General features: G+C 51.8%; 1 protein-coding gene across 1 annotated transcript; it reads right to left on the bottom strand.

The window, feature by feature from the left end:
- On the bottom strand, positions 1 to 12,909 carry GOLGA7B (golgin A7 family member B). The gene is made up of 5 exons (XM_021699636.1): positions 12,609 to 12,909; positions 4,667 to 4,792; positions 1,528 to 1,680; positions 1,340 to 1,441; positions 1 to 108 (listed from the first exon to the last, which is right to left on the bottom strand). Exons 1-5 carry the CDS (start codon positions 12,618 to 12,620, stop codon positions 1 to 3), a joined length of 501 nt encoding a protein of 166 aa, XP_021555311.1. The 5' UTR covers positions 12,621 to 12,909.
- Between the last annotated feature and the right edge of the window lie 172 nt (positions 12,910 to 13,081).

The raw sequence follows: 13,081 nt of genomic DNA, 5'->3' as shown, positions 1-13,081 counted from the left end.
TCACCGGGCCCCCGCCCCGCCGCCCCCGCCGCTGCTGCCGCTGCCCGAGCTGCTGCCGCTGCTGGAGCTGCCGCTGCTGCATCTGTCCTCGTAGATGGAGATCTCGATCTGCGGCGGCGTTAAGGACGGACCCCCTGCCAGCTGCCGAGAAGGGGCGGACCGACCGGCGCACGGAGGCCCGCAGGGGAGCGGGCGGCCGGCGGGGGCCGCTGCCCCGACGGCGAGGACGGCGAGGACGGCGAGGACGGCGAGGACGGAGGCTTGCGGCACTAGCCACCAGAGCCCGGGCCGCCGCGCTCCCGCACGCACTCACTCGGTGCACGTCCACAGCGACCCCGTCGGCCACGCGCACCCGGGTCAGAAGCTCCCGCTCTAGTGGGTCTGGCTACCAAACCCCAGGACGGGTGGTGTCACTGCCCACAGCAAGTAGGAGGACTTCGGTGTCCTGCTTTCAAACCCTGACTTGCCTACTCTCGAGCGATGTGGCCTTAACGTGTTACCCATTAGTGATTGCATATGTAAAATGGTGGTAATCCGAGAACCTTGGGGTTGTCTGGGGACTGACTGAAATCACGCATGTTAAGCAGCAAGCACAATGCCCGCTTCGTAGGAAAGGCTCAATAAAAAGAAGCCCGTCTCATAGGGCTTTGTAAACAGAAGATTCCAGTGTTTGTGGTTTCTTTACTCTTTTTCCTCTCAATTTTCTAGCAAAAATTTATTTTTTAACAATTTACTCTCATTGCTAATGACTGCGGGCGGGATGTATGCACACACTTGTCCAGGTGAGCAGACCTATAACCCACACTTGGACCAGCCGCCCATCAAAACTTCATTTTTCTGATCTGTGAAAGGGGGACGCACACACAGGAGTACATGAGACTGTAGACGTGTAAACGGATGGGAGATCTGCCTATTCCCTGAGGGGCAATACAGCCTCATAGCTAAGTGTGGGCCTGGGCTCCAATCACGGCTCTGACGTCAACCAGCCAGGTGACCCTGAGCCAGTGACTGACCTTCAGTGTGTTCACTGACAAGGGGAATAATACGAGTCACCCACCTTTAGGGGTATTATGAGAATTACATCGTTTCAAAGCAGTTACTATGATACCTGGTATGTGTTAAGCAGTGAATAAAGGTAGCTGGATAAAAGCAAACCCTGAAATTCACAAATGGCACTGATAACTTATGGGGGAGGGGAGCGGATGACCCGTGATGTGGGGAATCCTAGGAAATCCCTGAGCAGAGGCCCCCAGGGTGGCCCCTATTTCTTGGTAGCCTCACCAGGGACCCTACTGGTTGGCAGCTCTGTGCCCTTACACAGAACAGCCAGGAAGGATACAACCCTCATCCCGCGCTCCACGGGGTCCGTGAGCAGGAGGCCTCGAGGGGCAAAGATCTTCTCATTCTGCTCCTGGATGTAGCGGGAGATCTTCTTGAGAACCTGCAAGGAGAGGGGCCAGTTGAGGATGAAGATGCAGCAGGGGAGCCCTGGGGGAGGGGATGCAGGGCAGTCAGGAAGGGAGCCACCTTCTCATAGTGGGTCTCCATGCAGAGGAAGATGAAGTAGGCCGTGGCACAGGCCAGGCAGCCCTCAAGGTAGGAGCTGCCCCCAATCTTCTCGGCCTCCGCATAGAAGCTGTTGAGGGTCTTCACAGTCTCCTCAAAGAGCTGCCGCTCAATCTGGAGGGAGAGAGGGACAGGGAACCATGTTGAGGTCAGCCTCCCTGGACTGTGGACAGTCACAGGTGGGAGGGAGGATGGCAGTGGTAGGGCCACGCTGGTGGGGGGAGATGCCCACAGGCAAGACCAGAGAAGCTGCAGGTGCCTGTGAAGCCCTCGACTGGGAGTCAGGAGACCTTAGGAAAGGCTCAATAAAAAGAAGCCCGTCTCACAGGACTTTGTAAACAGAAGGCCTGGGGTCCAGTCCAGATTTGACCATCAACTAGCTGTGTGGCCTTTGGCTAATGACTTAACTACTCTAGCCTCAGTTTCCACATCTATAAAATGGGAATAAGAATGGCTACTTGGCCTCCCTTGGAAGCAGGAAACTCCCACCATATTGTAGATGTGAACATTTTCTGCAAGGGATCAGGCAGGAATTCTAGTGACTGTGCCACCCCTCCCATTTTGATAGCTGTGAAAGCGCCCTGGTCCTAATTGGTAGGGGCTCCCCATGTTTGAATGGGACTCCAACTGCATAAGACTGATTGTGTGAGACCTCGGGAGTGTCTCTCCAGGAGGGGGCACTTCCCTCAAGCTAAGAGGTCATGAAGAACACAACAGCCTGCTGTTGTGCCCAACTGTCCTGCCTGCATCCATAATCATAACAGCTAATTCTCTATGCCTTCTATTTTTAAAGGCACTTTCAGATACCAATGTAACATTGTGTGTCAACTATACTTCAATTAAAAAAATAATAAGATGTTTATAAATTCATCTGGCAACTGTAGATTAAATTAAGCAGTTGCTGGGGCACCTGGGTGGCTCAGTCAGTTAAGCATCTGACTTCAGCTCAGTTAATAATCTCAGGATCCTGGAAAGGAGCCCCTTGTCAGGCTCTGCGCTCAGCAGGGAGTCTGCTTCTCTGTCTCCCTCTGCCCCTCCTCCTCTCCCTCTGCCCCTCCCTCTGCCTCTAGCCCTCCCCATCTCCCTTCCCCTGCTCAAGCTCACGTGCTCGGACACATACACGCGCTCTCTCTCTCAAGTAAACAAATAAAATCTTTAAAAAATAAATTAATCGACTCCTTCATCTGAAAAAAGCTTTGCAAAGTCTAATCTTTTTTAAAAATTTAATAAAAGTAAGTAAATAAATAACACACTTTCACGCATTTTTTCACTTTCAGCAGCTCAGAGCTCTGCTCTGTGGTCCAGGCCACCATCATCTCTGTCCTCTTTTTTTTTTTTTTTTTAAAGATTTTATTTATTTATTTGACAGAGAGAGAGCGAGAGCAGGAACACAAGCAGGAGGAGTGGGAGAGGGAGAAGCAGGCTTCCCGCTGAGCAGGGAGCCGGATGTGGGACTCGATCCCAGGACCCCGGGATCATGACCTGAGCTGAAGGCAGACGCTTAATGACTGAGCCACCCAGGCGCCCCATCTCTGTCCTCTTAACTGGTCTCTCTGCCCCCAGCCCTGCCAAGGGAGCCTGCTAAAGTTAGAGCATGTCACAGCTCTGAAGAAGAGCTTCCAAAGCCTTCTCATCTCCTCCAAGTAAAATCCAAGAAGTCCTTACAATGACTGCTAGGCCCTACAGGGTCTGGTCCTGCATCCCCTGGGCCTGCCTCTTACTCTCCTGCCCCCTCAGTCCCCACTCCGGCCACACCGACTGCCCTGCTGCTTCCTGCAAATGCACAAGTCCTTTGCGCCTGTGTCCTTGGATGCAACACTCTCCCACCCCAGGCTCAGGTCTCACCTTACCTCATAGACCTCCCCGGCCACTCCCCTTTCCCCAGCTCTCCCAGCCCCGTGACCTACCCCCTTATTTTTCTAGTATTGGTCACCCCCAGAGCTGCTACATATTTACTTGTTATTTTATTCTTCATACCCTCTAAGAGAAAATAGACTCCCAAGACTTCACTTCTAGATCCCTTATGCCTCATACAGAGTAGTTGCTCAGTAAATACTTGCTGAGTGAACTTGTCCAACGTTACACAGCTTTGACCTGAGTCTGCGCTCTTCAATACATAACCGTACACTAGACTGGAAGGGCAGGCTCCAAATTCAACAGATGTCAAAGTGTCTATAGCCCCATTTTTTTACATTCCTCAGAACACCCCCTTCCCCACTCACCACTATAGGATCAGAACGGTCCATCACATAGGTTAGGGACCTTCCACACCCATCTAGGACCAAAGGTCTCCCCAAGAATAGTCAGAAGCTTTGGGGTTCCCAGTCACTGTCCCTACACAGATCTGGAGTAAATGCATTAAGAGAACATTATGCTCTACCCTAAGAGTCACCATGCCCCAAAGGACAGGCATGTCCTTTGATGAGGAGACCCCCATAGCTCCTTAAAAGCTGGTTAGGGATCGGATTAGCAAAAGGCAGCCCTGCCCCACCTTCCCAACCCCCTTCAGATGGTCCTGGGCTGCTGAATGGAAGAGTCAAGGTCTGCCACCGCCCTCCAGAGGGCCGACTCTACAACCCCAGGCCAGTTCTACCAAGGCTCAGGACGAGGGCCATACACGCCCCTGAGCCAGAAGCAAAAGTCAACAGCAGGAGCTGACGCTCGCAAGGGGCTGGTGGTCCATGAGACACCCAGGTAGCTAAGACTGGATGGAGAGGCTGTGGGCAGAGCCCTAGGTTGATGACTTGGGCATCAGGATTTTTTAAAGCTCCGCAGCTAGGGCTGAGAACTGCTGCTAAAGAGTGGAGCTTGCTGGGGCCGCTGTCGTCGCAGGACTAAGGAATGTGCTTTTGTCTAATAAGCTCTCCAGGTGACTCTAGGGGGGCTGCTGAACTAGGACATCTGAGGCCTTTCCAGCTCTAACTTTCCATGCGGGGACAGCAAGGCAATGTCAGGGACATGGTTTAACTCTTCCATGTGAAGTGACTGAACAAGTGATGTGACACATATCAGTTTTATCCTGGAAAAAAAATACATTTGATTAAGTCCTTGATTCCATCATGGCCTGTGTTCCAAGCTGAGAAAAAAAAACCATCCTCACCCGGCTGTCCAGCTCTGGGGGGAATTTGGTCTGGAACTGACAGATGGTCCCATCACTGTAGTCTCTCTGGATAAAGACCTTGGTGGCCAGCGAGGCACTTCGCCGCAGCTCCTGCAGATTGTGGACCTGAGGAGGCACACGGGAGACACACATTCAGGGTGACCATCCATCGACGTTTGTCCAAGACTGAGGGGGTGTCAGGATGTGGTTCTGACAGCACTAAACCAAGAAAGTTCCCAGCAAACCAGGACCTTAGCCACCCTACCAGTGCTCCAGGAAGGCCATGGGGAAGCAGGACTGTGGAGCTTACCATACAAGATACCTCAAGCTATCCCAGAAAGATCTAGAAAAAGCCTGAAGCAGAGCCAAAGCTGAGCCAAAAGGGGAGGTTCTGGAACCATCAACAGAGCCAGAAACACATTTTAACAAGAAGAAAAGACTTCCTGGTGGCTGGCCCAGATCCTTCTCTCTCTCTCTCTCTCTCTCCCTCCCCTCCACCTCCCCACCCCTCCCCCCTCATCCCCCTCTCTCCATTTTCCTCTCTGTCTCTCTCACACACACAGAACCTTTCACACCTTTGTTCACTTAGCAAGTATCAAATATTCAGAACTCATCAGGCCTCATGCTTGGAGAACCCAACCCTGAACAAGACTGAGGTCTCAGACCCCAGAAGTAGGGCTGACAGCAGCGTTGAGGAGGGAAGCATGTAGGACAGAGGAGGACCTGATATGCCCACCACCTTGGAGGGAGATTCAGGTTCAGGCCAAGTTAAAGCCCAGGTCAGAGAGCACCAGGAATAGCTTTCCCATGCAGGACCTCTCACCACAGGAAAGAGGGGACCCCAAATGCTCAAACTTCCCCAGAGAAAATTATGGATAAAGTGGGCTGAAGCCAGAAATTAAAGAAACATCTTGCCCTGGTAGGAAGGAGTGGAGCAACTCTGCCCCTTGCCCACACCTGCAGACTGGACATTGATACAGACTCTAGCATTTGAGGGGAGTGGGCTCAATTCCACAGAAGGACAGGGCCTCTTTCTTCCACTTCCAGCCTTAGCCACCCACATTTGAAACTAGCATTCCACTGGGTAAAATATGCCAAACATTGGAACCACATGGAGACCAAGCCCCAAAGGCAGAGTGAACACACAGCCAGTTCATCCTGTGTAATTAAGGTGAATCCATTCAGTCATTCCTTTCATTTATTGAGTCCCTACTACTGCCAGGCTCTGGGGATGCTGAGCAAAAGACAGTCTGTGAGCTCCAGGGAGGAAGACAAGTAAATATATAATAAATTAGCCTGTGATAAATGCTTCAGAGAAGTAACATCTTAACCCAGAAATGCTTACTCAGAAGAGACTTCCTGAGGTCTGTGTTGAGTCATAAAGAAAGTCCAGGACTTGCTAGTGGTAGGGGGCAGGCAGTGGGCAGGGAGAGGACGTAAAAGCAACCCAGACAGAGGGGAGAAACTTGTGCAAAGGAGCAAAGATGGCAGAGAACTTGGTCTACTCCAGTGATTGCAGGCAGATTTCAGCAAGACAGGAGTTGGTTTGTGGATTAGGTAAGAGCAGGGGGGATGACAGTATAGAAGACAGTGAGATTACAGAGAGCTGGGGGCAGTGGGGAGGCTCTACTAGAGGGGAGGGTGTAGGGTGGAAGACACTTAAACTTGCTTGAAAGCTGGGGGAAAGAGGGGTGCCTGGGTGGCTCAGTCGGTTAAGCATCCAACTCTTAATTTTGGCTCGTCATGATCTCAGGGTGGTGAGATCGAGCCCCGTGTTGGGCTCCACACTCAGCAGGGAGTCTGCTTCAGATTCTCTCTCCCTCTGCCCCTCCTTACACCATACTCAAGTGTGCTGTTGCTATCTCGCCCATGCTCTCTCTAGCGAGTGTGGGTACTCTAAAATAAATAAATCTTTAAAAAAAAAACTGGGGGAAAGAATAAGTAATGAGAGAGAGGTAGGAGCAGATAATTGGTAGATCAAGGTTCTGAAAAGGGGAGAATCAGAGACTTTCCTAAATCCAGACAACCCTTGCTCTTCATAAGAGAAGTGGTCCCCAGAGTATTGGGACTGAATTGAAGAATGTATAGGTACTCCTCTCATCTTAGTAGTCCTTGATTCCTCCAATAAAGGTCTGGACTGAGAAAGCCCCCTTGACATCCACTAGGATCCTATGATAACTTTGAAAAACAAAGAAAGCTTTGGTGAGATAAGTACATTATTCATTAATGTGTCTGTTCTGTCTGGTTAAGATTTCATATCTTTTGTATTTTCCAAGGAAAAGGGCTGTGGCCTTCCTTCACCCTTCTAAAACCAACTGACATGAGCCAGTGGATCTTTTTTTTTTTTTTAAGATTTTGTTTATTTGACAGAGAGAGACACAGCGAGAGAGGAAACACAAGCAGGGGGAGTGGGAGAGGGAGAAGCAGGCTCCCCGCTGAGCAGGGAGCCTGATGTGGGGCTCGATCCCAGGAACCTGGGACCATGACCTGAGCCGAAGGCAGATGCTTAATGACTGAGCCACCCAGGCGCCCGAGCCAGTGGATCTTGAGGATGGATTCCTCTAGCCCCAGAAGGATCATTCAGGCAGCTGTGTGAGATGCATGGGAATTGGGCATGACTGGGGTAAGAGGCCAGGTGAAGGGATCTTTGTAGGTCCAGGGAAACACAAAAGTACGTCTAAACCAAGGAAAGTGCTGGTGAGAATGGAAAGAAGGGGAGAAAAAAACAAAAACAGTTCTTCAGCCATTCTGATATGGACTCAGCTTCTCCCCTCCAAAAGCCTCCTTTGTCTGTGTCTGAGTGCACACATGCACTGTGTGCTACCATGAAGGGATTGTCTCTAGTGACCAGCAAGCTGATGACAACAGCCTTTCTTCTTCCTCCTACACATACAGTTAGATTAATCCCCAGACTGCCTTGCAATTAGGTGTGGCCATATGACTGAATGGAATGTGAGGGGAATGTATAGGCTTGGCTCACAGTAACTAGCCACTCCTCTGTAATCTTTCCTCTTCCACAGAAACCAAAGAAGCCAGATGTTGAAGATGATGGAACCACAAGTTGGAAACAGCCTGGGTCCCTGAATCAGCCTGGGGGAGATCCACCTGCCGGTCAGAATCACTTGTCTGGGACCTTACTGAGCAGTAAATAAACTTCTACTTTAGTGTTCCATTAAGATTTTAGGGTGCTACTTTCCATAGTATAGTCCCATCTCCTCTTGGCTTTGATCCATGGGTTCTCAAGTAGCCAGAGTAGGAGGGGTCAACACCCTTTCCAACCTCAAAAATCCTGAGCCTTAGAATACTCCCTCTGAGTGACGAGGGATCTGCTTTCCTCCCTTAGAGTATTTGTGGAGTCTTGAGGAGTCACTAGAAGATGGTATCAGACACACTGTATACTCCAGAGCCTTCATCTCCCAGATCTATGTAAAGCACAATATAACAGATTCATCTGTAATTGGTGAAGGGTGGATTTAAGGCAGAGCAGCATCTCCTGGCTCTCTCCATCCATGGTGGCTCAGTTGTGAAGTAGGCCCTGATGGAAAGAAGGCCCATTGACCTGGGAGCTGGAGACCTGGGTGCTAGTCCGGGCCACATGACCCTGGGACTCCATTTCTTCAACTAGAAACTGAGAAGCTGGAACAACATAATCACCTAAAGCCCCTTCCAGCCCTGACATTCAGGAGGCTTTCTCAGGGATTACGAATGCAAATGTTTATAGGGACTAAGCATGTAAGTGGGCTGGGTGAGGGCTGTGGCTAATCAGAGAACTCATGTCCTGTCTCAGGAAAGCAGCCACACTGCCATGTGAGAATGTGAGTCCAGGATGCTGTGCTTCTGACATCTTAAGAGAAGCCACAAATCCAGATTTCTTTAATACCAAATATCTTGATTTTTGTTTTATGTTTCCAATAAATTTTTTCATTTGTAAGCACGAAGCGGACCAAATAAGGCACAACTGTGAATGAGATTCACTCTTAGAATGGCCAGTTGAGGACCTCTCAATGAAGAATCTCATCACTGGGGCCCTTGGGCCGGAGCTAGAGCCAGGCTCCAAGCACTTGCCAGCTACTTAGCTTTCAGGAAGTGAGTGGGGGGTTTCAGGAGAGATCCATGATGCTCTGAAATCCCGTAAGAGGATCCCAGCATATGCACACATCTCGCTATGAGGCCACAGCTTCTGTGTCTCCCCTAGGCAGCTCCCCAGGGTTTCTTAACTGACCCTGACACCTGGGCTTCTTGTCTACTTCTTACCTTCCTCAACTCTGCCCTTTCTCCTGCAGGCCTGATGGCAGCTGAGTAAGGACAGGACCCAGAGGCAGTTCATGAGGAAGAAAGAGAACATCAGTGGTCATATCTGCTAGCACCAACTTTCGAACTTCAGTGGGACAGGGATAGGGAGGCTGCCTGAAGACTGGGTCACACACCTGACAGAGCCGACCTGGGAGAGGTGGGGAGGAGCAAGCACCAGAGTTCAGAAGAGCACTCCCAGTCCCAATCTGCCCAAGACAAACAGGAGGCCCCATCTGGCCCACATCTCCATCCTCATTAAAAACTAGCTAATTCCAGAGGATGCATTTGAGGCTCAAATCAAGAATCAGGAGATTCAGCTAATGATCCAACACCATGCTCCCTGGCTGGGGTGTGGAGGAGGAGTGAGGATAATGAGTCACAAGCAGCCAAGTCAGGCCTCAGGATGGAAACCCAGGCATAGGGCCTCCCTTCTTCTAAGCCTACACCAGGGCCAAGCCCAACCCACTGTCTGCTGGTTGTTAATTCCAGGCCTCAGAGATCAAACCTCCAAATGCCTTGCTTGGATAATGCTACTTTGGTGCATTTAAAAACCTCTTTGAGAGGGGCACCTGGGTGGCTCAGTCGTTAAGCGTCTGCCTTCGGCTCAGGTCATGATCCCAGCGTCCTGGGATCAAGCCCCATGTCGGGCTCCCTGCTCTGCAGGTACCCTGCTACTCCCTCTCCCACTCCCCCTGCTTGTGTTCCCTCTCTTGCTGTGTCTCTCTGTGTTAAATAAATAAATAAATAAATCTTTAAAAAATTTAAAATTAAAATAAAAAATAAAAATAAAAACCTCTTAGAGACCAAACTCCAACACTCGAGGAAGCCCCTCCCAGCCAGGCATTTCCCAGTTGTCCTTGTCCATCTGGACTGTTTCCCAGGGTGGACCCTGCTCCCAGTGACACACATTCAAAGAGGTTTGCTGCTCAGGAAATGGGCTCATTACAGTTGTCCAAATGAGGTCAGTGTTTCACTCAGGAGGCTTCATCCCTCCTCTGAGTTCCTCACATGCACTCCTCCCCTAATGCTAACTCCTCAACAGAAATTCGGAAGCAGAAAAGATCCGGTTCCATGCCTTCCACGTAGGGATCCAGGGACATCCAATCTTTCCCAATGTCTCTCTCTCCCTCTCCCCCCCCACCCCCCCATCTTCCTGTCCCTCCCTCTCCTTCTCTCCCACCCCTTCCTCCCTCTCTTCTCTCCCTCTGTTCCTCTCCTCTTCACCTCTCAAAACACCTTCTGCTGGAACTGAGGACTTCCCATTCAGAATCCTAAGGGAATGGCCAAGAAGTTTGGCATGAGGTATTCCTTCTCCCAACAGGTTTTTCCTGGTAATCTTAACTCAGTCCTAACAGTAAAAACAGCCTGGGGAGAATGACTCACTCCACAGCCCAGATAATGTGTACATTCTGTGCCTTGGCAGACCTAAGGCTTCCTCCCTCGGTACTGCCAGCAGGGTCCACCCAAGGCCAAATTGGGAAATGGGTAATATTTGTCCTCTGCTCTCCATCCCTTCTGGGCATTCTTCTGTCCCTCTGTCCTCAAGCTGACCCAGCCAGGCTGAACAGGGAGGCTCAGTCCTTCTGCATCCTTTCCATCACAGCCTCGTGTCACAGCCCCTAGCGCCCACCTCTCTGTTGAGCAACACCATTGGCTAATGGATACACCTGGATGCAGCAGGAAAAAACACTGACCAGGGAGGCAGAAGACTCAAGCTCTAGTTCTTGCCCTGGCCTTTTGAGCCATATTTTCTTGAATAACTCTCACATTCCATTTGCACCATCTGTAAAATGGGATAATGATGCCTTGCTTGGCTTCTTCACAGGGATCAGGCAAGCCCTTGAGCTTCAGTTAGCTCATCTGTTAATTGGGGATAATAACACCATCCTTACCCACTTCACAGGTTTGCTCTAAAGCTCAAAGGAGATCACACATGTGCTAGTGCTTTGTACACAGGAAAGGGCTACATTCACAGAGGCATTATGAGCAGAACCTCTCCCTGGGGAGAGTCATGCATGTCTAACAGCAGCCTCCTAGAAACACTGCCTCAACCTAGAGATGTGAGCCTGCTGGTTGGCATTTGTGTACAACAGACCTGAAATGGAGGTATGATGAGACAGATGGGCCTCCTGGAATCTGGCAGAACACATCACAGATGTGGCTGCCTTCTCTGCCCACACTGCTGACCCAGCTATGCCCAGGTGACTGAAGTTGTCCCTTCCTGCCCAACACCAGCAGCCTCTGCTGCAGCCTGCCAGCCCTATCTGGAAGGTGACCAGATCCTTGGCCATTTCGCCTTTGTTCCTCCTGCTCTTCTCAATAACTTTGGCACTTCCCAAGCTTTCTAATTATTTATTTATTTTGCATTCCTCCACCCTAAAAACCAAGCTCCATGGGCCTGCTTAGGGCTTGCTCCCTCACAAGGTCCTGGGTGGGCGGGGGAGGGGGGGTGAGCTCTCCTAGCTAATCCTGTGCCTTGTCACAAAGCCAAACGGCACCAAGCAACTGCACCTTGTTCTGTGGTGGCCACGACAGCAGAACTGCAACAGTAACACTTGGTATTGATGTCACGCTGCTCACCAGGATGCCCAGAGGCAATGCACAGAATCATTCAAAAGCCTGTGCTGTCTCCCTGGCTTGTGTTCCAGCTGGGTTAGAAATGGGGAAACACAACAAAAGAAGTCAACCTGGAGAGACCCTGGTGCCCTGGGTTCCACTCCAAAAATCCAAAGGAAGAAACTTTCAGCTCTGCTGCTAACATGCTTTGCACCGAATAGGCCCTCCCCTTCTCCATGTGTTAGCTGTACCACTTGTACAGTGGGAACATAAAGAGCTCCATTTGCCATGAAATGAGGGACTACAGGAGGAAATTCCCGATCTCTTAAGCACTGCACCAAGATTCTGCCCTCAGCCAACAGGTCTCTTGGTTCAACTTTCAAATCCCTTGAAGGTGACACACCTATCATCACACCCTGAAAAAGAAGACAGCTCCTCCCATCAGACACGGGAAATGTAGACACCCTGGTACAAGAAACTTGAATGGGATGAAAAGGCAAGAAAGCATGACATGCAAAAGTGGAGACTGGTGCAGGCAGCTCATTAAAACCAACTGTTTGGTGTTTTGGCCTGAGGATTCTTTGTCCCCTCCCTCCCCATGAAGGAAATGTGGATGTGGAGGTAGGTCTGCCATCTCTTAACCGGGCTTTTGGGTTCAAAAGCTGGATGGCTACACTGCATAGCAACAGCAACCAGCTGCCTTCCCTCCCCTAAAACAGGGACAAGTTCACCTCCAACCCTCTAGGCAAGTAGTTTTAGGACAGTGAGGGTAAACCCCAGATGGGTCCCTGGAGCAAACCTGGCGCCAATGCCAACAAGTGGCGTGGGCAGCTTCGGCACTCAGATGGGGAAGATCACCAGGGGTGAGATGAGTTCTCAGGAGAAGCCCCTCTCTTCCACCCTGCCACTCTGCTCCCCACCCCTTCCCTCAGTATGAGATCTGGAAAACCACCCCATCCTACCCTACCCTACCCCACGCCCTCACTCCACCCCACCCCACCCCCCTTCTTCCTTTCCCGCCCAGTGGCCCCTAGCGGGGATGTGTTCCCGCACCAGTCGGGCACTGCCTGCGGGCCCGGCGCTCGCCCCCTACCTCAGTGGCCATGTTCCAGGGGCGCTGACCGCTCCGAGCCTGCCGCGAGGCGGGTGGCGGGGGGCTGTCCGCGGTGCTGACTCCGGGAGCAGGTGGGCTGGCAGAGGCGAGAAGAGGCCCGGGGCACTGTCCACGGTGCTGATGCGGACGCCGCGGGCCCGGGCGCCGGTGGGTTGGTGGGCCAGCGGGCGCCTAGGTACTGGCGACGGCCGCTGTGCTGTCCGCGGTGCTGATGCGGGCACCGGGCCGGGGAGGCGAGGCCGCGCCCGAGGCTCTTCACCGCCCGATCGCCGGCTGCCGCTGTTCCTACAAGCAACGGCCCAGTTTATCTTTGACAGCGGCAGCGGGGGTGGGGGCGGCCGGGGGAGGAGGGGCCAGGCGCCTCCACCGACCGGGAGGGGGAAACACGGCCCCCAGACTCCGGCGCCCGCCCGCCGGAGAGGAGCCCCGCCCGCGGCCAGAGGCTTGGCTCC

The sequence above is a fragment of the Neomonachus schauinslandi genome, chromosome 6 (genome assembly GCF_002201575.2).
Source record: "Neomonachus schauinslandi chromosome 6, ASM220157v2, whole genome shotgun sequence".
Classification (NCBI taxonomy): domain Eukaryota; kingdom Metazoa; phylum Chordata; class Mammalia; order Carnivora; family Phocidae; genus Neomonachus; species Neomonachus schauinslandi.
Note: the sequence above shows the minus strand (reverse complement) of the source record. Positions and strands in the feature narration are given on the sequence as shown.